Source organism: Amblyomma americanum, chromosome 11, assembly GCF_052857255.1.
Source record: "Amblyomma americanum isolate KBUSLIRL-KWMA chromosome 11, ASM5285725v1, whole genome shotgun sequence".
Taxonomy (NCBI): Eukaryota; Metazoa; Arthropoda; class Arachnida; order Ixodida; family Ixodidae; genus Amblyomma; species Amblyomma americanum.
The window spans coordinates 58,341,789-58,367,592 of record NC_135507.1 but is presented as its reverse complement, the minus strand read 5'-3'; the positions used below and the strand labels follow the sequence as shown (position 1 = coordinate 58,367,592).

At 42.5% G+C, this 25,804-nt stretch overlaps 2 protein-coding genes across 9 annotated transcripts in view; one reads left to right on the top strand and one right to left on the bottom strand.

Moving 5' to 3' along the window:
* The first annotated feature begins 279 nt into the window (after positions 1-279).
* LOC144109399 (peptidyl-alpha-hydroxyglycine alpha-amidating lyase 1-like) lies at positions 280-16,751 on the top strand. 2 transcript variants are annotated; one of them, XR_013309579.1, is made up of 9 exons: positions 303-533; positions 2,270-2,400; positions 3,615-3,728; positions 6,600-6,672; positions 7,963-8,164; positions 8,950-9,141; positions 10,524-10,630; positions 11,245-13,135; positions 13,194-14,237. XR_013309579.1 is itself a non-coding variant. In XM_077642187.1 (8 exons), the coding sequence occupies exons 1-8, from the start codon at positions 447-449 to the stop codon at positions 11,344-11,346; spliced, it is 1,008 nt and encodes a 335-aa protein (XP_077498313.1). In that variant the 5' UTR covers positions 280-446; the 3' UTR covers positions 11,347-16,751. The 2 variants fall into 2 exon arrangements, 1 of the variants encoding a protein (XP_077498313.1); XM_077642187.1 differs by having other exon boundaries at positions 280-533; positions 11,245-16,751.
* A 131-nt stretch (positions 16,752-16,882) lies between these two features.
* The window catches only part of LOC144109398 (uncharacterized), an 80,408-nt gene continuing 71,486 nt past the window's right edge, over positions 16,883-25,804 (bottom strand). For all 7 annotated transcript variants that reach the window (XM_077642181.1, XM_077642180.1, XM_077642184.1 and 4 more), the window contains one exon: positions 16,883-24,382. In XM_077642181.1, the coding sequence (XP_077498307.1) occupies positions 24,272-24,382 (111 nt within the window). In that variant the 3' untranslated portion in view covers positions 16,883-24,271. The remainder of the gene's footprint in view (positions 24,383-25,804) is intronic.

Sequence of the window (25,804 nt, the reverse complement as noted above, 5' to 3'; positions counted from 1 at the left end):
GACATTCCATCGACATCTTGTCTACCAAAAACGACACAATTACCATCTTTATTATTAAACTCACAATTTGTTGCGCTACCTAGTAGTGAGAAGAAAAACTGATATTTGCAAATGTTTACATGTAAAATTTTTATATTCGAGTTTTATTTTGTCATAAGCGGCGCATGCATCGGCAAACTTTTAAAACATAAAGATACTTAGCGCTGCCTAAAAATGCACAACAGCTTCACAACTATTTCATGCGATGACTACGCGATGAAGTCACGTGATGACCAGCGAGTCCATCGTCCATCTCTGCGGCAAGAGCCGCTGGCAACTGTAGCGACTGTACGGCGCGGTGCCCGTCAGCGTACCATCAGCTGCAGGAGCCCGACCGATATAGTGACACAAAAATATGTTTTCAACCAGGTACACATCGTAAGCCACTGGGCTTGGCAGCTGTCGACATGACGACGATGTGGTCGAGGGCTGCCGTCGCTTGCCTGCTGCTGGTTGGCGCTACCGGCTGGCACCTTGCGCCCGCGCACACCAAGGTGAGCAAGGGTTGCTCTGCTGCTCGTGTTTCGCGCTCTCTCAGACCGAGATTCCCTTCCTGACGCGTGCCGAGCGATCTTTATTTTCGCGTATCGTTTGAAAGCGAGTCCAACCACGAAAAGAATCAGCCCGAAGCACTCAACGGCGCTCTGTCATTGCAGCCGTCAACTACACTCGCGCATCACTTGCAGTTACAAAATTGGTCTCGAATTGGGCCGGTATAATGGCACATATGTTCCGGCAGCACTTAAATTTTCTGTGTGTCGCCCCTAGCGAGTGTCAGAGATGCAGTTTTCTTTCTTTAAAGAATATTGAAACACACTGATGTCCACCTGACAGATTTTTTTTTCCATGTGTTGATTTCACGAATGCGGCGTGTAAACGCGTGTATGCTTGTGTGTCCCTCAATAAATACGATGCTCTGAAACTCGGAAAGTGTTCTAGGCTACGTTAGCTTCGAACCGCTATCTCCCAAGCGAGGTAACAAAAAGGCTAACATATGGAACTCCGATGCGCGGTGCGCGGTTGCATTGCCCGATCGATCGGGGAAGCATTTCCCCCGATTAAATGACATTGAAGTTTATGCTCTTTCACGACGATCATGAATGTAATGTTAACAACTTTGGGACAGTTAATCCTTAGCACAGCCGCTCTCCTGACCCAGTGAATTTAATTTTAAAAAAAATAAATCACCCACCGTATTATTTTTGGGTGCTTCACTGCATGACAAGTGCGTGATGTGGAGGAAGCAACAGAAGGGGCAAGTTGGGATGTCCTGACGGCATAGGTACGCACCGTAACTATTCGAACAACGGTTATTACCGTGACATGAACAAGTGACCAGAGTGTACAAGTGACAGTGTACAAGTGACAAGAGATGACTGCCTGGTAAGCAGTGGTGATTGTTCATGTATCACGGCATCCTGCATGGTGCTCTATATATGTCTGGCTTATATCTTAGAATGGCTGGACAATAAGCGTGTGTTTCATCCAAAGCTCATAACCTCCTTTGTTTAAGCACAGTTAAGAGCAGAACTTTTTCATTTTTTTCCAATGCTCTGCCACTGTGAACGAGGCTCTGTTGAACCTCAAATAAAGTGTGTGATATTACTGCTTGGGAGAACAGCTAAGCAGTTGATATTCTAATCATGCAGAAGTAGGTTCTGGACGAAGTGTACTGTCGTTGTAGCCGAAATTACTGTGCAGAAGTTGCTTCTCTTTCATTGGATTCACATTTCTTTCTATAAACAGACAGTGAAAAAGAAACTTACACTATGAAAGCTCACTTAAACTTTAGCAGAGGCATTCTTCCCATTGTGGTCGAGGCTGAGCATTCAAAAGTGTCATCTTAATCCCAAATGACATATTTTCGTGACCTGAAATTAAGCACCACTGGTTCCATTCTCTACTTCTTAATCAGACATGCACATATGACTTCGAAAGTCTAGAACAGGACAGATGACTCTAAATGTCAGGAGACTTGCACTTAGTGCAAGCTAAAATGGTGCTCGCTGACACGTGACCACTGTTCCTTTGCAAAGTCTGCATTCTTATTAAATACTAACCTTTCACAAAGCACACTGATTACCGTGTAGTGTCCTAGCTTAATTACTCTACAAGTGCTTTTCTGCTTGATTAAAGTTGAGCAGCCCTCAAAGTGTCTTGACATGTCCTCGTGATCATGCAATACTGCAACCTGAATCACAGTTTCACTATCATATCTGAATTACTGCAGCGGTTGCCAGTTGAGGATGCGGACTGGCAGGTAGCAAACCGCAGCCAGTTGGGCCAGGTGGCAGGAGTGGCCGTCAACAGCAAGGGCCAACTTTACATCTTTCACCGGGGCCCAGTTGAATGGGACCACACGTAAGTTGGGGCAGTGGGTTGCTTGTACTTCAATTCCTCTTTTATTTCCACACAGTTGTCTGACCTTGGCTGTGAGCACGGCAAGCTGGACTAGAACTACACGCAATACGCAAACAACCAGGATTTGATGTGCATGCCTCTAGAGAGTGCTTGTACAACAGAAGTAATGATACTGCATGCCATTTGTCAGATATCTGGGTATGTCTGTTGCTATGCAGAAATTTTTGCCTCTTGTCACAGTTTCTTACATGCAGCAGACCGCTGCAATATCGTTTGAATCCCTCGTTTTCATTTGTAGCTCACTGCAGTAACTTGTGTTTTCTTTCCCCACAGCGACGCACTAACTTCTGCAGAGTGAAACAAGCCACGAGCATACACTGCATTGTGAATAGCATTTGCTAAGAAGAATGCGTGAAGCCTTTCACTGTTCTTTATTTACTGATTTGGTGTCAGCTGACGTTATTCACAGTTTCATATGAAAAATTGCGCCCAGCGCATAACGAGCTTTTGGTTGTTGTCACTTTCACATAATCATGCATGCAAAAGTTCAAGATAATGTGCATGAAGTTCTTGTGCTTGTAATTTTATATTGTTAATTGCATTTTAATAAATACTAATAGTAAAGCACATATTCAAATTCACTCTACGATTCACATGACTGGCTGAAAATACTGCACTCTTGGTTATCGTAAAATATCCAGCATCACACATGCACTGAAGAGTAAAGAAACTTGCGCAGCGTTAAATCGTGCTTCGCTGTGTGCACATTCACAGAGTTATTTATCGAATAGTAGATAAATAAATTAATCAGTTTATTGATTTATTTAATAATTTATCTACTTATATAGCTTAGCAGATTTTTTGTTTATTAATAAAAATGCTTGTGAAAAGTTGAATTTTGGAATATTTTAAGCAATTAGCTCCCTTTGACTTTACATCACAGACTCGAGTGGTGATGCGCGATATGGATCACCGCTCAATTGCATGCTTCAACTAGTACCTGAAGAGAATTGTAATTCTTTTTTGAATTATAATAACTAATGTCACTGTGAAGACCAGAAGCTAGCATTCTGGTAAATCATTCTTTGCTTAGTGCACCTGTGAAATTATGTGCATGCAACTATTAATGTTGTTGCTAGCCTTGCAGCTTGTCTGGTACAGAGGCTATAATATGGGATCCAACTTCAGGCCGTGATGTTACACAATGTTCGCAGGTCATTTACGGCTGGCCACGTGTACCGTCGCCCTGATGCCGTCATTCAGGAACCGACCATCTGCGTGGTGGACCCACAGTCGGGTGCCCTGCTTCACCACTGGGGAAGGAATATGTGAGCATCTTTGCTGTTTGTATTCCTTGTGATGTGCTGTGCACTTGCTGCAATATAGTGGACTTATTGCTGCAAATGGTTTCCTGTTTTTCCCCAGAGAGATTGTCCGACACTCTAAAGGTATTCGCACCTAATTGTGTGTAGCATTGATTGACTTATAATAGTTCTAAGAAAAATTTACCTGCTGTAATAAAAAAATCAGCCTGATGGGCAAACTCTCCTCATTGCACCAAAATTTTGGCACCAGTCTTCGTCAGGCAGTTGCAAACTTCATTGCTGCGCCCTCTCCCTTGGTGGAGGCTGGAATTGACATGCATGTGCCCATCTCAGTTGAATGACGAATCTTTGATAGCCTCTCAGTTCTGATATTTTCTCCCGCGGGAGGAAATTTTGTGGCCATTAAAAAATGTACTTTCAGTTCTGACATTTTTGAATGGCCACGAAATTTTCTCCCGCGATATATATATATATGTATGCTAACCTGTGCTTGGGTAAGTTAAAAAATACCATCATCATTCTGTCCTCAGTTATTGCTTTATTGTATACCTGCAAAGCAATAGGTGGCAGTAATGTTGAACAAATTTTGAAAAAGTGCAAATTATTTCAGACCACGCATTTCAGAGCGGGGAGATCATCTGCTTCAGCTATTGCCATTGGCTTGTGTGTGAGATTGTCACGAAACCGGATGAGTAAATATACAGTCATGTACAAGCGCAGAACAAACAGGGACAAAGAAGGATGGGACACCATGAGCGCTTACTTCCAACTAAAGATTTACTGACAAACAGGCACATTACATACAACCTTGCTGCATGACGTCAAACTAACAGCACTGCCGACATCAAGTGGCCGCAACCAAAAACGTTTTTTCTTTTTTAGTGAGATACAGATGGTGCGCTGGCGCAGAATGGACCCGCTTTTCTAATCAATTCTGCTTCTATTATCTCTCTAACATCCTGGCACCTATGCTTGGCCACTATCTTGCATGCGCTGAAGAAGGGTTTGCAAGGTTTCTTATTCTTTTCTGCGCAGTCATGGCAATGTTCAGAAAGATGACCATCCCTATAATTGCCTACCTTCCTCCTGTGCTCCAGCAATCTTTCATTCAGACATCGGCCAGTTTGACCGATGTACCTAGAACCACACGATAGAGGAATTTCATATACTACTTCACAGGCACACGCTACAAAAGAATCTCGGTGCTTAAAAGCGCATGGTGCTTTTGGCTTTTGGAAAGGATTGGTCATTTTCACTAGTTTTTCCAGCTTCTCGGGCGCCGACAGCACTACACTGACGCCACTGCGTTTTGCAATCTTCTTTAGGCGATGCGAGGTGTTGTGCAAATAAGGAACGACTACTATCTTTTTTCCATTAGCTTCGCTCTGGTTCCTGTCCTTTTTCTTTGATGTTTTCAACATGCCTTCTGATACAGAAACAATGAGGCTGATCAAATAACCAGCTGACTGGAGGCGCATCACTTGGTTTTGAAAACTATGGCTCAGTGAATGGCAACACGACTTTTTTAATGCATTACTCATGCATTTCATGCGTCAGTACTAAAGGATTAAAACACTCACCAAAAAGGGCTAAAAGCTGGTTGACAGTGGCCGGAAAATCCCTGCACCTTTGTAATAAAATTAAAAAATCATCCACGTATCTAAAAACAGTCACGTTGCTCAAGCACGTTGAGTCACGTTCAGTCACGTTCAGGCGGTCACGTTGTGACCGCCTGAACGTGCCTGAGTTTGACGTCATGCAGCAAGGTTGTATGTAATGTGCCTGTTTGTCAGTTGGAAGTAAGCGCTCGTGGTGTCCCATCTTTCTTTGTCCCTGTTTGTTCTGCGCTTGTACATGACTGCAATGCACCAACTAGCCCTAAGGTCTGTGCTCTTGAGTAAATATAAACTTTCTCCGCTGCATGAATACACTATTGCTATCTGACAGTTCTTCATGCATTTGGGACAAATATGCGCAAGACTTTTCACACTTAAGGTGCACCCTTGATGGAGTGCAATGGTATACATATGGGCCCAGAAGCAAAGAGAGAATCAATGGTGATTGTTGCAAAGAAGATAGAACACAATGCAAGTAGCTGGGCTTTAAGGCAGCATGAGAAAACATGTCCTTATACAGTTGTGCATAGTTAATATGGGCATTTTGGTTTGCGAGAAAGACTATTCGTAATCATCAAGAAAAAAAATGCATTTATTCTAAAAAATATTGATTAAAGTCTGCTTTTGTGCACAGTAGTAGTATGGACTGTAGTGAAAATTAGACAAGATCTCAGAAACTCCAACAAAGCACCCTGGACACCATTATACCTTAAAGTACTTTGCAGTCTATTAGACAAGTGATGGTGCCGCTTGGCTTGACGGCATCTCTCCTTCCATAGCTGTCCTGCTGCTAGTACATATTGGCACCCAGTCCGCCGACAGCTGCTGAATGTGGCTTTAAAAGTAGCAGAAATGGCAGAAGTTGCTGTGAGAGCTTTCTTATCAGCCACTGATGATATGCAGCAAATAGAAAGGCTCACCAATGATCACTCTAGAGCATGAGACTGCAAAACAAGCAAGGCTCCACCTGGGGCATTTAAGCTTTCGCATTGTCTTTCACTAGTGTCCTGATCTTGAAATACTGCAAGCAAGGAAACGTCTTGCTCTTGGGCAGTCAAGGTTTTGTTATCATCACTGTCAATATTAATGCGACAAAGAACACATGGACCCAAATGGGCTGTGTGCATTTTCACCCTGTCCATTGTTGAAACGACCTGTTTCAGTCATAGAATCAAAGTTGCAAAATACATTGAATGAGTTTGGTTCTCAGAAGAATTGTCAATAATTGGAGTCATTCATCTGACCGGCTTGCACACAGGTTCTACATGCCACACAGCATCCACATAGACCGGGAGGACAATGTGTGGACCACGGACGTGGCACTGCACCAGGTGGGTTCTTTGTGTGGCTCAGAGCTTTAAAGGGATCTTGAAATGATTGCGATGGGCACATTCTAATGCAAGAGATTTGTAGGGGTGGTCTTTGTGGGTATTCGAGTGAACTTTAAAAGCTGTGCATGAACCCTATAATTTACAAATGATTTTAAAAAATCGCTGCTTGCCGTAGCTTGCAATCGATGGGGGTGACACCTCACCATGCGTCCCTTACTCCGATTACATCAGGGGGTAGTCTGGGCGAGCCTACTGGTGTCATCCAGTGTGCTCAGAGAGCTTGGGCAAGTGGGCGGGATGGGGCGCAGAGGGATGCAGCACCTGTCTGTTTTATTTCTTTTCTTTTTTCTGGCATGTCGGCGTGTATGAGTTGAGGGGGCAAGGGAGAGCATCATTTTTAATCGTTGATATCTTCAGTGCTAACTAAGCTAGCTTCAAAATTTTTTCGGTGCAATGACGAAAGATGGAATAACGATCGCTCATGCGCTTTTCCTAACCTCAGTGTGTACCATTTCTTGGTCCCTTTAAGTATAATGAATAACGCATGCTTTTTTGCATTTTCCAAACTTATACAGTATATACGTATTGGGATTTGTAGTGTACAGTGTGCAAATCAATTCTGAAGCACCCAGGGTCCTCAGTACTGTTAATGATACTGATGGATTGTAAATTTGCTGGATGTGTTGCGGAAAATCCTGGTGCATTACCAGTGTGCTCTTCCTAGTGCCTTCAGAGGTTCCAGAGGGTTAAAAAACCAAGCCTCGAACTGCAACCGAAACCAAACTATCAACCGAAGTGCTAGCGCACCTAATTCGCATTTGGCCTAACCATGCTAAATGGTTCGTCATTTTTTTCTTATAGGATTTGTGGCAGCACAATCAGTTATCGAAGAAACAAAATCAATCTTTTACTGCCCACATTTACCCAAGCCACTGTTGCACCACCAGCAATGCCCCATCAAGAAAGAACGATTGAAACTGTTGGAATTAGAACTGGAATAGATCAGAAACAAGCTGGAACCAATCAGATTCATATTGGTTATAGTTGTATTTCTGACAGTTGTAACTGGTATTTGTTAAATGGGCATAGCTTCAGATAAGTCAGAAGTTCCGAACCATGAATTTTAACAGACATATAGGGCTCAAAATAATAAATAAATGCTGCAGTCTTACTTAGGTGCAAGTAACATGCGACAAAAGCAGCATTCTTTTATTGACCCGTTTTCCATTTATACTCGAGGTCGGCATTCACATAACATGAGAATGAAACTTGTAATCTGGGCATATGCAGGTGTTCAGGTTTGGTGTGTCAGGTCCGCCATTGGTGCTGGGCCGTGCCTTTGAACCGGGTGGCGGGCGGGACCACTTTTGCAAGCCAACGGGTGTTGCCGTGGGTCTCTCGGGACGCATTTTCGTCAGCGATGGCTACTGCAACCACCGTGTTGCTGTGTTCACCCGGGATGGCACTCATCTCACCGACATTGGACTCCAAGGTTGGCTCCTTTTCTTTTCGCATACTTTTGTTGCATTCTTATACATTTTTCTGAAGTGCATAGTTGGTGCCTGTTATGAACCAACTACGATGCTATCTCTGAGCCTCCTTGTTTCTCAACTCCACAGTCGTTTGGTTTTGTTTACACTGCTGCTTTTTGTACTTTTTGTAAAAATAGTTATCGAGTTTACATGCAGAGTGAGTGCATTCACTTTATTGAATAACTGTTGAGGACACAAGCACATAAACTGACAACTTTACTGTTTAGGATAAACATTCGTGGGCACAATCATAAATATTCAATAAAATTATTGCGATTGAGTCAAATAAAATGGGTTACTTAGTGAACGTGCTCATTTTTGTGACTCGAAAACTATAAAGAATACTGTAAAGCTGGAGTTTATTTTTATATTGGCTAAATTTACTGCAATTACCTAAATGTGGCACTACCACAAGTACACTACAGGGGTCACTTATACAAGTCCGGGGCAAAAAAAAAGTTTGTGAATATTGACTCAGCTATAAAGGAAGGGGTGACTTTTCACTTCCGCTTTCAGTGAAAAAGCTTTCATTACCATTCGAATAAGTACGGCATTACCTTACGTGCTCCGAATTTCATTAGATTTCATGCAAAAACATCTAAACAGTTTTACTGCCACTGCAAAACGCGGTTTAATTATGAGCTAACAGTTAAAAAGCAGTGGAATGTACTTCTGCAAACATTTGGGGGCATGGTCATAAGGGGGATCTGCCGCACATCAACAAAACCACTCTTTGCCTTTGCAGAGCGCATGCTGGTGCCTCATGGGGTGACTTACGTACCCACTCTGAACGTGGTGTGTGTGGCTGACCGTGAGCGTCGCCGAGTACTCTGCTACTGGGCGGGTTCACAGGGACTGCGGCCAGGTCGCGACCTGGGTGACCTGATGCTCGCCTTTGGTGAACCCTTGCAACGTGTATACGCCGTAGCTGCCCGAGGTGCGCTTCTTTCCCGCCAACCTACATGGTGGGGCTTTGGTGATTGCAGTGCTTAGTGCTAGGTCTAACTGCAAAATGCGGCAATAATTACTACAAGCACGCGCATAACATCAGTTATCAATGCCTGCATAACACTGCAAGCATCGTGGTAACATCAGATAAAATTTATCAACTTCCAGGGTTTTGTCCTTGACGGTCCATGCATTCCAGAGATGTAAAAGACTGGGAGGCTTATTCAGAAAAGGTCGATTGGAGTATAATTAAATTTAGCTAATTTTGATGATTTCAGAGTACAGATATATTGAAATAAACCCCGTAAATGCTGACGCCTATGCAGTACAAAATTCAGAACTTTTCCATCACCTGTCAGTGCAGCATTATGAGCACAGAAATTTTAGGCTCTTTTCCCATTAAGCTTAGTTTTTTCCTTGAATTCACCTTTCAGCAGGCTTCCTGCATCTCTTGGAGTTGACACGTTCACGTTTCTTTAATACTATAAGCTGAAAAAGGCCGTTTCTTCAATCATGTTAACAATTCATGAACTAGTTCTGCAAGCAAATTTGAAAATTATTCATTTTTTTGCTCTAATATCACAGGTGATAGAATCCACGTTACATAGTAATGAAAAATTGGTAGCATCTCCATCCAGTGTTTATTCCAGGTAAAATTATACTGTTTAGCTCTCTGTGGCTCTGCTAAATGTTTCTTGATAGCGAATGACTTATTTATAGCTGAGAAATTAGCAGTTGAATTGAACTTAATCCCAGCTCTTGGTTCAAACTCTTGATATAGCTGGAACTTGTTCATGATTGCTGAATAAAAATTCACGGTGATGTGGTGTAGCCTTGGAAATCCACAGCCTAAAACTGTCATTAAAGTTTGCTTGTGAAAGCAACCAGTAGTGGCTATACCAGCGTTTCTATTTCTGGCCTTTCCTAACTTATAAGAAGCTTCATTTTCAGTGACAGTATCCTATTTGTTATTGGAATACAATACTCAATAAATATAGGTCAACTTGCATTTTGACTCAGTGCCCCTTTAACATGCATCCCTGATCATAGCCTTACAGATACTAAGCAAGACTGCACAGTCTTAAGAAAGCTGTGCAAATTACCTTCTTGCTTGGTGGTGTCGCTGTTTTCAGTTGATCATAAATTTCGCTTTAATCATTCCCTTGCTTAACTTTGATTGCACCTCTTAAAATTGTTCTGAACACCTTGGGCCAACATTGGTCCATCTATACGGCACTGATGCATGCAGGTAAAGTGCATTGTTTGAAGAAATGCTGCTAGGAGGAGTTGGATTTTAAGAAAGTGGGAACGAAAAATTGTATATGTGCCTTTTCTATAGTTCCCTCCCCCTGCCTTTTCTTTTTCTCTCAGGGCGTACCCTATACGGTGTGCAAGCCCTGGCCCCCAACCAGTCTTCGGCATTCCGGTTGGAGTTGGAGCCGAGTGCCAGTCCTGAGCGTTTCTACCCAACCTCAGTGGTGGGTGCACTGTTTTGCAGGTTCCTCCCACTCTGTGCAGTCAACCTATATCTATATAACTACGCTTGCATGTGCTTAACAGCTTGTTATAATATGTGGTACTAACTTCAATCTCTACAAGACTCCTACGAATTTCTGCCACAAATCATCATTGTCATCATACACACGATCCACTGCGGCTCACCATTGTTGCAACAACTGTTTCCTGCCACTGCCCAATCTTTGACTGCACTCCTGTGCAATTAAAAATCGCCAGCGGTCAACAGTGATGAAAGTGAGTTCACGGTTCTCACTGCTGTCCACCGAAGGTCCACCTCCTCCACTACATCTTTCGCCCAATGCAGAGCACTGGGCCAGAGGAAATAGAGTGGAATGTCGGTAAAATTCAAACTCGCTTAATTCAAATTTCCACTTTATTCAAACTGACACTTTTGTTGCATTAATTAAAAACGCTGTGAGTGATTCGAACGCTGAATAATTTAATCAAATTTTTGTTCCGCTTTGAGTATGAGTTATGAAGATTTGACTGCATTTGCCTCAGGACAACTGCTCCATTTTTACATGATAGGTGTGCGCACATCCAGATAAGTCCTCCTCTGTTCGTCTCTTTTCAGCCACTGGTGCAGCCACACGCCATCGCCCTCAGCCCCGACGGGCAGTCTCTGTTCGTGGCCGACTTGGACAGCGCCCGCAAGGTGTACAAATTCCACCTCTGACCTGTCCCTTCCGCCGGTGCACTTCATGTTTCAGACATCCCCTCTTCCTTTCTGATCCATGAGTGGGTGGAGAATTTCAACACACCCATAATGTTTCGTCACCGTGAACCGATAACTTCACCTCCAAGGCTGGCCAACTGAGCCAGCATGCATTATCGTCCGTCAGATTACTAAGTCTACTGCTGGACAAAAGGGTTTCGTCCAGCATGTCTAGTCATCCCTTTCCCGTGGAAATTTCTTGACCTGGCGAATGAATAATCATCACTGGAAGTGCAGCATGGGGGGCAGCTGGGAAGACATTGAAATGGGGTGCTGTACAGTCAAGCCCACTTATAACAATATCAGTTATAACAATATATTGAATACTATAAAAATGGTCAGTCGCGGCATCGTCAGCTTTACCTTGCGTTTTATGGTAGAGTAAACTACTTATAGGAATGCTGTCAAAGCACATTATCAGTTATAACAATTAAGTCTGGTCAGTGAAAGTCAACCTTGAAAGAAACAAAAACATAGAGATGCTACAACTGCACCAGCCAAACCACGCTTGCAGTGCTAAAGCCCTTGCCACCTTTGAGCAGTTCTGCTTCGATGCTTCTGACAGTATGCTTGCAATAAAGCATTTATGAAAATGTGGAAAATAATCATCGTCGCGCCATTCTCACCTCAAAAGCAAGCAACCGGTTGTCCAGTCTTTCACCTGATAAATATACCATGATGCAAAAGGTTCTTGCTATCATTTCAGGATATTCGATAATTTTAACGTTTTTTTCCGGTCCCCTGAAGTTCAAAATAAGCTTTTACAGGCATTAGAACGATCAAGCCACTACAAGCCTTTCTTGTCATTAAATGCTGTAAAAGTTTGTCATGTTCTTCTTTTATCGGCACAACCCTGTTATAACAATTATCGGTTATAACAATGATATTTCCATGGCACTTCAATATTGTTATAAGTGGGATTGACTGTATTCCTTCAGTTGCCAGGTTAGGGTCGTCCTTATGTTTTCAGAGCTGAAAAGGCTGTCCGCTCCCAACGTCACTCAAGGAGCAGCAGCAATTGGCATGGTTTCTAACACAGGAAAAGAAAATGTTATTTTCCTGGACATATTTATCTGTAGCAGTCGAGGTCAAAACAGCTGGCTGACATAAATAGCTGTAGGCTTATCCAAGACAGTGTACAGTAACTCAAGGGACAACTGAATGTCACCTTTTGTTTGGTCTCTTGTTGTCTCCTGTGATGCAGTTACAGTTAGAACCAAAATTTATAAAATAAAGCCAAGGAAGCCGCAGAGTATTATGTAGAATCAAAATTTTCAGCAAAGCACGAGGTATTGATCCCAGTGACTTAGTGCCTAGAAAATCTGAATTTGTGACACAGGGAAGCCCACAATAATCTTGGTTCGACTGCACAGTGTTCCCAGCACTCACTGGCATGATACTAACTTGGATTCATAGCTAAACTGCTCTGAACATCTGTTGACTGTGTGACATACAGTCACATATCTATGAACACGTCGTGTTGTTGCTAATGTGGATTGTGATAATTTAACGTGTCCTTTTTCTCCCAATTGTAATGATGTGGAGAAGAGTGCCTAAGACGAGCAAAGACAACCCTTGTGAAAAATGTTAATACCATAAGAAACTTGTACTGTCTTAGCAGAAGCTCAGATGTTCACTCCATAGCCTGTTTGGGTACCCGGTGACACAGTGATTCGAGTCATTGCTTCAGTTCCTATGTTGTGGTGACATCCTGATGTGTTAGCATAGATGAAAGTTGCGATTACTAGAGGTCGAAACAGCACCCAATCCACACAATGACTTGTATCGGTGGAATTTTTATTTACAAGGTTGCATTAACTTATCATTTTTTCATCATGTTTGTGTTTTCTCACCGGTATTTCATAACGACCATCACATGTACATCACGAAGCTGCCCACTTCATAGGCGCGATGCACCAAATCAATTAGTTTAATTACGAGCAGCCATCCAGATCAACATATATGTTGCAGTTGGAACTGTTTTTTTTTTATTCTGCATAGACTCCTTTTAGTTTGCTTGTGTTCATTTAAAGCACTAACTATTTGTGACTGGTGAGTAGCCTTGAACAAACAGGTCTCCATTTCAGGTTAGCTGAGGTCACAATGTTGTACTCACCAAGCCAAAAAGTTGACTTGTCTGAGATGCCCAACCTGACCTGCTTTCATAAATGAATGTTTCATGCATTTTCTATAGGTCCCCGCATTGTGTTCTGTTAACGGCTTCAAAAGATTAATGTGCACCAATCCATACAGTATATCTCCTGATAATTTGGCTAGAATGGCTGATTAGCCTTGAGCAAATTTTAATGCTGCGATCTCTTTGGTTAAAAATGAGTTTGTAGTGAATAAAGTCACGCCTTGTTAACATATACACTTTGTTTCCCGAGCAAAATTGACGATTAAGCAAGTCGTTCGTAATAACGAACCATGAAGAAATGAAAGCAAAAATTATTTTGAAAAGAACACTTAGTGATTTGTGAATAAGGTCCGCTTAAGTGCATTGCACTGTAGTGGGCAGTGAAGAAATTGGACAACCTTGAGAGCTGAAAGTGAATTATGCCGGTCGGCGTTATTCTTTGAGATGAACGTAGTGCAGTTTGAAGCTCCCAATGGTGCACGAGATATGTGATTACGTCTCATGGAGTGATGACGTATCTTTTACTGTGTGTGTTCACATCATGCGATCCGGTATAATACATATACTATGTCCACATTATGCGTACAGCTGCTGAAATCGTCCTTCAACATCTCAGAGGCTGCTGAGAGAGTTTCTTTCACAGCCATTCATGAAATGCAGCGTATCGGAAGGCGCATCGACTGTGCACCTTGACCACAGAAATGCATTAGGCCCCAAAACCAAAAAAAGAAAGGCCGTCATTAGGCATGCACTTTCACACTGCTTTACGCTGCTGCTGTGCACACAAAACAGAATGAAACAATTTGGTTGTGTCGTCAACGTTGTATTCTGAGGACTGTCCATATTATTCAGCAAGAGTATGTGAGCCCCAGTGGGTTTTCAGCATTGTCACCCTGTCCATTTCCTGGACAGCAAGTTTCCATGTTAACTCGGCGAAAATGCATAGCAAAAGTTATGTCCCGAGGGAAACTGTCCAAAACCCGAGTAGTCTATATTAACGGGGTCATATTAACGAGGCACGACTGTAGTAATTTTGTTTGAATAAATTCAAAGTGAATATATATTTTGAATACTTTGGCACACAAAAACTGGTTGCTAAGAAGTCAACCAGATCCAAAACAATTTACTCTTCTAACCACAAGGCCCTTACATGTAAAAAATAGAAGGAGCACTGCCCAGAGCCACTTTCTTAAGAGTTGATCTTCGGGATATTGTAAATGCTCCACTAGAGGCCTCGGAAGCTGATCTTATGGCCTCAAGACTTTGGACCAATGCTTTACGTGCACCTAGAAGGAGCATCAGCTAATCTGCATGCACTGATCACTCACTTACAATCTTATTTCTTGCTACAGTCCAGTTTTTTGTTGTTTATACGCTTGTTTAGAGCAACTTGATTTTGCACCCCATGCGCAAAAGCAAGGCTTCAGATGTTGCATATCTGCATCAGCTTTCTCACTTTTTGATGCCTTGTGTCACAAGAGCTTGTTTTTGAGCAAATACATAAGATGCCAATAGTAAATAATACCAAGAAAGGCATAGTGGAATCTTACTTGTTTTTGTGGCGATGTTGATTAAAACGAGCTATCAGTTGTGTAATGATTTTAGACAATAAATTTGCAGGCATGATCGTCTAAAACAATTACACTAGTGCCATGTGGTTGTCTTTTTCTTTCATTTTCTGTAAAGTTGTCTTCTAATATGATTCCACAACTGATTGGCCACTGATTAGCACCACCATAAAAAAAAACCCTATGCTTACAATTGTTTCAACGACTGTTTACTTTTTGTTCACAAGAGATTATTTTTATGTTTCACTAAGGCTGCATCACAAGCAACGTGTTACTTGTTTATCATTGCCAGCGATATACCAAGCTATATGGCTAGCTGCAATAGTTTTCCCTCAGTCTGGCGCTGATATGCTCTGACAAAATGTTCAGCAAGAGAGATTGTGCCTTAGCAACTGCTGTGGCCCTTAGCAAGGCAAGTTCTAGCGTCAGAATGTCGGCAACAGATTCAGGTACTCTACAGCAGTTCTAGTTGTTGCTGCAATCCATTTTTCTTTTGGCTTGCTCTCAATGTTGAGTTACAGCCATTTTCACCTAGGTCATTTGTACATTTGTGTCAGACATTTTTCTTTTGCATAAGCAAGGCTAGTGGACAGCATTTTCACTTGTATGGTCTTGTGTTAACTTATTTCACTGCAGATGGTTATATGATGCCACAAATACTCGCCACTTTCAAATACTCTGGGGACTTTGAAAATAGACTTCATTTGTTCAAATCCATTTTGTGAAATCTTGTTGCAGACTTTTTATTGCTAAGGCATGCCGAGACTGTAGAAACAAAATTCAGGCGCGTTTTGCATTGTTCACATTATGGGCCGAGCTGTTTAGAGCATCCAGAAAACAGGAACAAATTTTATTATATGTATTTTAGACACCAAAAATGCATAGTCTGTGCTAGACCTCACATATATTAGCTGCTTAGGATATCCTGCTTCAGTCATCTGAACGCTTTTCTGTCACAACTTCAATGCGCTCAAAACTGCAATGACAGCATCTGCATAAGAACAAACAAAAATAAAAACTTTGCACCGCTATATTGCTTCTGTTGTTAGACTAGTTCATTTCACTTGCTTTCCAGCATTCAGAAGTGCTAACGCTGTTTCAACAGTGAAATGAAATCAGCACACAGTGCGAACAACAAAAACACCCTTGGAATGTTGATGATCAGAGCACCTCTCGTTGACAGCACACTTTCACCATCCGTGAGGATTTTTCCATCTCTTCAACATGCACTGGAATCTACAAATGCAGGACAAAGGCATCTCCAACATGTGCTGGTATCTACAAATGCAGGACAGAGGCACCAATTAACCCTGTACTGTGCCAGCTGAGGCCACCTTCTCCAAGACTTTGCTTGGCACCCGATTTCCTGCCGCCCCTGCTAAGCTTGCTTTCTCTCGGAGTACATTTCTTTACCCTAAGGGACCAGTGGTCATCTCCTTTGCAATGTAAAAGCTTCAGGGATAGAGTAGTAGCTGCTTCAACAAGAGGTGTTTCAGGACTTTAAAAGTGCATGCATGCTTCGTGTTCTTTGATCAAAACATTATTTTGCTCGTGTCTACTAGTCATTGCATGCTGATCTCCGTGCCATTACTGGCCACATGTGTTCCCAGTGTAAAGTGTGCACCAGCATACCACAATATTAAAGTATGTAGCACAGACGTATTTATGTGTCTTGCCTGAGTTCCATCACTTCGCGTATTTCGAACTCTGCTGGTACAGGTTGCGGTCACCAAAACAACAGGTGACCAACCTGCCAGTGATCGGTTCAAGCAGGTTCTTCCAAGACAACAAATACAGTGCGCAATCGTTGCTTTGCACTTTATTTCAAACCTACAGGCTGCCCAATCAGGGGAGGGCGGGACACTGCTCAGTCCTGAAAGTGGGCATACTGGCATGTAGGATCACAAAGAACAAAGAGCAGCGCTTATGACAACGCGAGATGCTCACAAACAAAATGGCATGAAATTATGCAGTCAACCTGCATCGTTTCCACTAATCCAATGCCATACCACAAGTTTGAATCCGTAAAGATATTTCAGTGAATAAGGGAATCGCACTTTTTTTTGTAGTGAACACGGGGTGTTTACTACAAATGGACACAACCTTAGATAGCAGTGAAGCTTCATCCATATTAGCAGTGAAGCTTCATCCATATAAACAGGGAACACCCATATTTTTTTCAGCAATAGGCAAGTAGAAAACGCTAATTGACAAACACATCGCACTCCACAATGCCTGCGAAAGCAATCGGATTCGTCTAGGCAGGTTGAGCCTGTGAGCCATTTCGTAAGCATCTCGTGCTGTGGTCGTAAGCTAAAAACAGGGCTAGTTACTATTGTGCCCAAAGGCACTTCCTGGAAACAGGTTCAACGGTTGAACATGCACGAGTACACAGCTGTCCAAGCCAAACAGTGCTGCCATGCCAAACGCATTTTTTTTTTTTCCAGCAAAGCCCAAAAAAACCTTTCACAAATCCCATCAGCAATTTGGCGTCACAGCATAATTGCTTTTCACAAGGAAGACAGTAAACCCATCACAACAGTTAAATCACGCTTGAATTAGGCCTAGCTCACAATTCACCACAGACACATTAAACTGCCCCGCAGTTTTTACGAGCAATCCGGGACAAAGAAAAGTGCACGCTTACGTAATCTGTAGCCTTGCAAAAACTCAGCAATGCAGTTTTCACACAAACTCCTTTCAAAATTTTAGGAAGACTTCCAGTTTTTCAGAGCATTCAGCACAGGCATGCGAGTTGTATGCACGACTTTGGGCTGTAACGTCGTATTTGGCTTGGGTGAGCAGGTATCTGACCTCTGCAGCACTGGTTTTTAAAAACCTCTACATTTGGGAGCCCTCCTAATCAGGTGAGCGCGGGAGGCTTGCTAAGGTAACACGGGTCAGGCACAGTTCAGCTACCTGGCAGAGAGCCTTTACCATTCCAAGCATGGCCACAGAAGGCAGTATATATACTACACTCGAAAACCTTTCATCGACTCCTGGAGACCCATGTTGAGGCAGTTCCTTTTGACTTGTACTTGCTCTTAAAAGTTCTCAGTCTAGGGACTAACGTCAACTCTACAGACCAAAATGGTGATGCCTCGATTTTTCGGAACACTGCCGTGCTTTTGAAATCTTGGTAAGCTAACCAGAATAGCCGACAGAGTGTCACAACTGATAGTTAAATGAATAGCTAGCCAACAACCTGGGTGACGCCACATGTGTGGATGAGGTTAGAGTGAGTTGACAACTGTTTATGCTGCAACTTTAGTTGAGTACCTATCAGAGACCAGATCTCAACACATACAAAATTCATGCACTCCAATTAGGCCACTTTTCTTTCACGACCAGAGTGGTAGGCTACAGAACAGCCTTAGAAAAAATTCGGCTCTTATTTACAAAAATCGCTGCGTTGCAACACAACCAATCTAATCTGATTTCAGTGTGGGTCGATACTGACAAAAACTGTGTTTGTACCTCTGCTGGGTAGCAAATCAACAAAGGTTAATAAATCAAAGAAGTAACTAGTATGTGGTCACACCGTGCAGATCTGAACAGTGACCAGAACTGCAACTTTGGACTACCCCAAATGCGATTTTATTTTAACTGAGTAAAATGCTCAGGCGAAGAAAATGAGATAACAGCTATGAAACTAGTATTTTGTGAACAGCTGAAGCAATCCCTACATTGCAGAAATGTAAAAAGGATGGTAGCTAACTGAAGAAAAATATTAATGCACGATCAAAATTGGACAGAAAATAATTTTCGGATGTCTAAGAACAATAACACTGTGCAGAAACTCAGGCGCATAAAATAAAACAGCAAAATACAAAACTGCTTTGCTATCTGGCAATGCAGCAGTGTGCTCAGAGAAAGTTTAGGCTCGGGTAACTGCAAGAATAATAAAATTACAAGCTGTGATTATTTCCGGATGTCGAAGAATGATGACAGTGTGCAAAACCACTCGGGTGTATACAAGAAACCAACGGCGCAATGCAAAACTGTTCAATCACCTGCTAATGTAGCACTATGAACAACGAAATGTTCAATTTCGCTCTAGGCTTAGCATAAATTATCTTTCGGCAGGCCCCCTGCATCTCTTGCAGCTGGTACTTCGCTTTGATAAATATACAGAAAATGGTCATTTCTGTAGTAATGTGAGGAACTGATATACTTCTGCAAGCATAAAAATGAAAACTTTACACATCGACTGACTCATTGCATGTAATACGTCGGGCCATACAGGGGAAAGACATCCTAAAGACGCATCCTGCTGATGAGTGTCTCCAATAAGCTTCTAAATACTGTATCTCATGCAACTGTCTGTGTGCTATTGGCTCGGAAAATTCACTGCGCACTGCTCCGTGCTTCGGGTCCAGTCCTGCCGCACTTCAAACTCTAATAACAAGCACTCTGGTGAGATATTGCACACAGCAATAGCTTATCAAAACACAACATGCACCCAGTTTAATCAGGCTGCAATTCTTCACCAAAATAAACTCAACTCATCACTGCTTAGTATTTTCACACAGAGATTCTTGGCACCGTAAGTTTCTGGTGCTTTGCTCAGTAAGCGCTGGTGAAACAAGTATTGCACTAACTCAACAATACGATACCAAACAAAAGCGCTTCGCTGCAGTTAATCACTCTCCAGAGGCCTTCCACCAGTAGTACACTTTTCAGATATAAATCCACACCAAACACATTTTTCACAAAACTCGACACCAGGGACATGATTGCACATGATACGTCATATCACATGACCTTCGTCAGGGAAAATATGTTAATGCTGTACAGTCAGTAGCCGAAACCTCCGCACGGTTAAAAGTACTACTCAACTTGGGTCTCCGCACATGACTAACAATACAAAGGAGGTTGCAAAGCTTCTGACCAAATTCTACAAGCTACAGAAGCATATCACACAAGGAGCGGCAAAGAAGTGCCCTATGCACTAAGAGGTTCGCCGAGAAAAAATACACTAAACCTAGCCCACTGCTAGCAAACCCTATCCTCAACAGGAAAAACCTAAGAGTACATTCTGTCAACTCCACAAACCCTTTTCAAAGCCAAAAACAAATAACTACATGCCTTGCAGCTAGCTGTTGCATACATGGCAAGCATTCCAATTATAATCTGATACTCTCATCTCTTGTATCTGAAAGAAATGGTTCTGCCCCAATTATGTTCCAGAAAATATAAACTGCGACTTTTACCGAGGACTGCAAGGGTCGCAGTGGTACATAAAAAGGGTAACTAATTACATTTCATAATCAAGTAACCGCTTCTTTTACCATATTTACTCGAACCTAGGCCGGCGTAGACTAAGACGGCACCTGAAAGTTGAAGGCCAAATAAGAAAGGAAAACCTTCTTCGAATGTAAGCCAGCCGAAGAAACAATGCGAACGACAGCAGGAACAGCATGCTCGTCCTCATCATCGCTGACCTTATCACGTGCCTACGCCACCAAACGAATAGGAAACAAGGTCAAAATAGCCAATGCTCGTATAAGCTTTTATCGGCGCAGGCTACGGATAGTAACGGCTATAATGCTGTCTCCTATTGGTATTTCGTGGGGGCATCACATGCGTGCTAAGTTTTTAGTTTTTATGCGTTGTCATTGTATTTTACTAATACAGCGACAAAATCCCAAGCCGACCTAGGAGTTACATATCTCATGTTTGAAAAAAAAAACTATCGGCGTGGATTCGAATAAATGCGGTGGTAGCAAGCAAGCATGCAAAACTTGGCAAGAATGAGCTCGACTGACAACTATGCTTTTCTCTCACCCTTTGCCATCTCTCTTCATAAGAAGAAAAATCCACATCCTGAAACAATGGCCTGAAAGGACTTCTGTCTAGCCTATGCTGAGCATTGCAAACTTTCAATGAACCTCTGATCAAAGGAGGAGGCATACAAGAGGTTCAATTCAATATGCATAGGGGCGCACTGGGGAGGAAAAACTCAAATGCGCGCAACTGTGCCACTTCGCTCAACGTCGAGTCACGGAATGTAGCCTGTAACAATGCTTTGGCATCGATAAACATGAACGTTCCCACACCTTGCACCAATGAAACGGCAGAGTGCCTTTTTCGTGGCAACAATTAAAAGACTATAGTTTTATGATTTGGCCCACTTTTGAAGGAAAAGGCATAATGAGCGATGCTGCTTTGCAGTTCCAGAGCAAAAGGTGAATAATTCCTCACAACATTGGTTTCAGAACTTTGGCAATCGACAGGTCAAAGCTTTGTGGAATGAAGGAGGAAACTTACGTCGAACCACAACCATCATCGGACGACCACCAACAGCCATCAACGCACACACTAGCCTCAGTCATCTGCAGCAGGTATTGCATGTAACAGGTCCACGTAAACGCAAGAGGAAATTCATACAGTGGACATTAATGGGCTTGTGCACAGACATTGAAACATTCAACAAAAATCAATGATACAAAATCATACATGTCGGTGTATCCACATGGTCGAAAGTTTGAAAAAATTCATTTTGGGAACAGGGATTCAATAGCATCTACTGTGATCTAGCTAAGCATTTCATGCTGGAAGATATGCAGATGCTCACTTAAGTCATCCCTCAATCTGTATTAGGGTGAACGAACATTTGTGCCTCCTTAATGTATTCACATTACAGCTACAATGCCAACAACGATAATGTTCTACTGAGACTGGTAGTTTACCTAGTTTACAGCAAAATTACAGCTGAAGGGAGTGGCACACAACTGGGACTAGCAGAAATCAGCTGTTCCTAGCTTAGAGCTTCTCCAAAAGCCAAACTTGACCAACTTCACCTCAACACTGCTCAAAACAGTAAACCAGTGATGTCTCATTTGGGGAACTTTCCCTTTTTCAAGAAATTAGAGGTAAAAATAGGCAAAAGGAAATTTTCATTAAATTTTACGGAATTTTAAGAAAGACATACATAGTCACTTTTTCCAAATTTACAAAGTTTTCAATCTGAAGCAGGGAAGAATTTATGAAATCGGACATTGTCTTGCTTTTTCCAAATTGACAGTTTTCAAGCTGAAGGAAGGAAAAACGACCTCAAATAGGACCACATGAAAACATCACTGCAGTAAACCCAATAAGCAAGCTAGCTTATGCACAACCTTTTCTTTGTTCAGTCACTTCTACTATGTCAGTATACAATCTTTTTGCAGTTTACAATCTTTTTAGTGTAATGGAAAGCAAACTCGTTGGTCGATTCCTTTGTCGCACAATGAGTTTGGACTGTGCATTCTCATGCAAACATTTACCATTAATGCAAAATGTAGGGAGGATGTTATATTTTATGAGCTGTTCTCGCTCACTAGATACAGGAACCCTCCACGTGCTTCGAGATGGTACAATTGATGCCTATCACTCACCACTCAGGTGTTCTGCATTTTGCAATGCTGTAATGTGCCTACCATACAGAATAAAGGCAGGCCAATCCATCACCTGTTTCGGCAAGTGACAAGGACAAACGGCTCGCAAGTCTGCACTATCAAAGAAGCAATCGTTCGCAAACTCTGAAAGAACCCCGTCAGTGTAAGAGATACGAACTTTTCCCATTAATCACGACACTGAATAATATGCCCTAGAGCTTTGCTGACAGCCCCATGCTAACCTTTCGGCATGAAAAGAACAAAAGAGCTGAAATTAAGAGAGCTCTAGCAACAAGGAGTCAATAAGCACTAGCACATGTTTAGTTGCATCCAAAGGCCTTGCTGAAAAGTATCGCATTATCATGAAACCTTTGGCGCATGTTACTGATTCACACTGCTTGCAATGCATGCCTTGAGATTCACAGGATCAGAATATAAAAACTGGAGAAAATGTGCAATACTCCCGATCTGACACTGCCAGGGGCTGGCTTCAATTACCATACATGCTCAAATGCGGAACACAACTGCGCAGTGCCTTTGAAAAGCTGCAGAAGCCATGCTGGCATCAAAATGCACAAGACCCCGATTCTCGTCTGAAGCCCCAAAAACCAAAGTAATGACCACACTGTGGCCGAACGTCTGAAAATGAAACTGCAGTCCATAAATTGTAACCTAGTTACAGCTCACCCAATATGTAAACCGGGCACTACGAACAGTAGCAGGGCTATAAAAATTTGGCCCTAAAGCCAGACTTTTTCATAGCGGGGCACTCCGAAATCTCGCAACTCGTAATTATTCGTAATTAGTGGCTGCAAGTGGGCAACCTCCGTCATAATAAACACGCCGAAGCCGTTTTGCAGTGAGTCACGCATCAACACAGTTGCACTTAAGATGAGTGAGCTATGTTTGAGTAACTTTAAAATAAATCTGTGACTTGTGAGTGCCCTCAACGCACACAAAACGTGCGGTGCGATCTCCGAGACATCGGCCTGGCCGCTGCGGTAAGATAAAAGCCGTTGCAACAAACTACGGCAATGCGCGACTCGAAAGCGAGACATCACCGTCATCCACAATCAAAACAGGAATGAAACAAACTCAACGCACTATATAAACTCTCACTACGTCACTGGCCGCGGCTTCTGCGGCCTAGCTTCTTTTTGTGAACAGTGTATAAACAGCAATTTATATTTGGCTTGGGTGCACCAACCTTTCCCGCTGCAGAGGCAGCAAAAAAGAAGCTTGTGAGCATTCCATTTTGCAAGTGGCGAAGTGCTGCGAGCCGCCAAACTCGACGGCACGTGGTGCCACGCTTTCCAACGCATTCGTGCACCAGAAAACACACAAAACCGGCTACACACACACCAGCACACGACATCAAGAGCACCGTGGACTGCTTCGGGCAACGATGAGCGCGCCCAGAGCAGATGACACAGACCAACGCCACGCAACCCTCTTTTTCCAAACCAACGACGACAAAACTGGACGAAATCGATACTCTTTACTTCCCCACATAAGCACAACCTTGAGAGCGAAGAATGAGTTCGCTAAGATTCGCAGGGGAAGGGGAACGCGCTGGGAAAAAGGGCGCGCCTTGCTTCCTATTATTCTAAAAAATCAGTTCCAGGGCTGGCACTGGCAAATTGGGAATATATATATATGTATAGTTTCCTCTGGTATAAAGGTGGTGTTAGGGAGAGGAAAAGGGGTCAGCGTTGATTTGGTGTGTTGGAGCCGCCTGATCGTTGTGTGAGCACGTGTTGTGAATATTGTCGCTGCCAGTCAGCTGGGTGGTGGCAGCTGTTTTAGCGGCGCAAGGGAAGCGTCGCCTGCGGTGACATGGGCCACGGCGAGCTGTTTGTTGCCAGTCCAGGCAGTAGGACAGGCCTGGCTGGGCTTGCATTGGCTGTGAAGTTCTGGTGAAGAAAGAGACCGCAACGTCCCCGTCACACATTGTCCCCGACCGACTTTTGAAAGCAGTGACGTTGCAAAGACAGGTGGTTCATATCCTAGCTTTGCAAAACAGAGAAACACAAGAAACCTCAGAAAAGAATACTTGAGTGCACTAAACTTGGTCGCCAGTCAATACTGGGTGCCATAATTATTTCCAATGCTGCTGTCTAAATAGCATGATTAATTGAGCGATTGATTATTGGATATTTGTGCGCCAAAATAAACAATGTTGGCTATGAGATGCGCCGTGACGGATTAATTTCAACTTTCAGCATCCATTAATGTGCATTATGATCTAGGCATAAGAGTATCTTTACATTCCATGCGCATCACTTTGATGCACATGGTATGACTGTCACAACCAGAACTATACCTCCAAGCTCGCACTCAGCAGCCAAATGTCTTAACCACCAACCATTATGGAGTGCCAAATCGTATAGCAAAAAGTCATGCAAATTTGTCGATCTAATTTCTTCAAAAGCATGGTGATGACAATAAATCTGCTGGCCAATGCTTTTTTACTGAAAGTATGGCAGAGCAGAACAGGCTGCCTGAAATATGAATGCATTTCAGGAACGAAGATTTGTTGTTTTCATGCTTTACACCTCACTATCACAAGGCCATTTGGCAATGGAGAGCAATCCATTAGCAAAAAAACAAAGAATTGTAATTTATTTAAACTTTCACACACTGGCCAGCTATTAAATTAATGAGGATGCTTTAACAAAAGCATTTAGACCAGACTTGACAAACACCATTTTCTGGAAAAAAAAAAGTCTTAATTATTTTTAAACATAGTTTTTATTGAAAGCTCTGCATTTGATCAGATTTTTCATGCCATCAAAAAGGTGGCAAAATACACATATGGCAGTGATAGCACCTTCAATGGATGAAAATTTCTTCTCACTCAGCCAGAATTTGAAGTGGGAGCAAGATGAAATTAGAGCTCTGTAATGGACTTCACTGTAAAACCCAGTACACCGTTTTTTTTTTTCAGCTATTCAGAAACCGAACCAGTTTGCCTATATAAAAGAAATTATAACATGCACAAATTTATACAGAAGGAGGCCCCATAGTAATGGGATCTCCTATATCTAACAGTTACGCTTGCCTTGCCCTGGTGCAAGTAGTCAATAAGAACAGTTATCAATTTCCAATAAAAAACAGTTATCAATTTCCAAGCCAACATAATGGCTTTTGTTTAGAGGGTTTCACCAGGCATTGCCTGCTGCCCTGACAGTTGATCAATGGCCAGCAATAATTTTCAGTACTGGTGCAGACTCCCTACAAACTCCAACTAACTCAGGTTCATTCTATATGGCCACCTACCTCCACTAGTACATAGAAAAAGCCTCTTTCCATTTGTGGCAAGCACTGACATGTTT

Bases quoted from the DNA above. Each gene is read 5' to 3' on its own strand.
- LOC144109399 (XM_077642187.1), top strand. From the start codon at position 447: ATGACGACGATGTGGTCGAGGGCTGCCGTCGCTTGCCTGCTGCTGGTT. The intron at 2,401-3,614 runs GTAAGTTGGGGC...CAATGTTCGCAG, and splicing joins CCAGTTGAATGGGACCACAC to GTCATTTACGGCTGGCCACG. The intron at 10,631-11,244 runs GTGGGTGCACTG...GTCTCTTTTCAG, and splicing joins GTTTCTACCCAACCTCAGTG to CCACTGGTGCAGCCACACGC.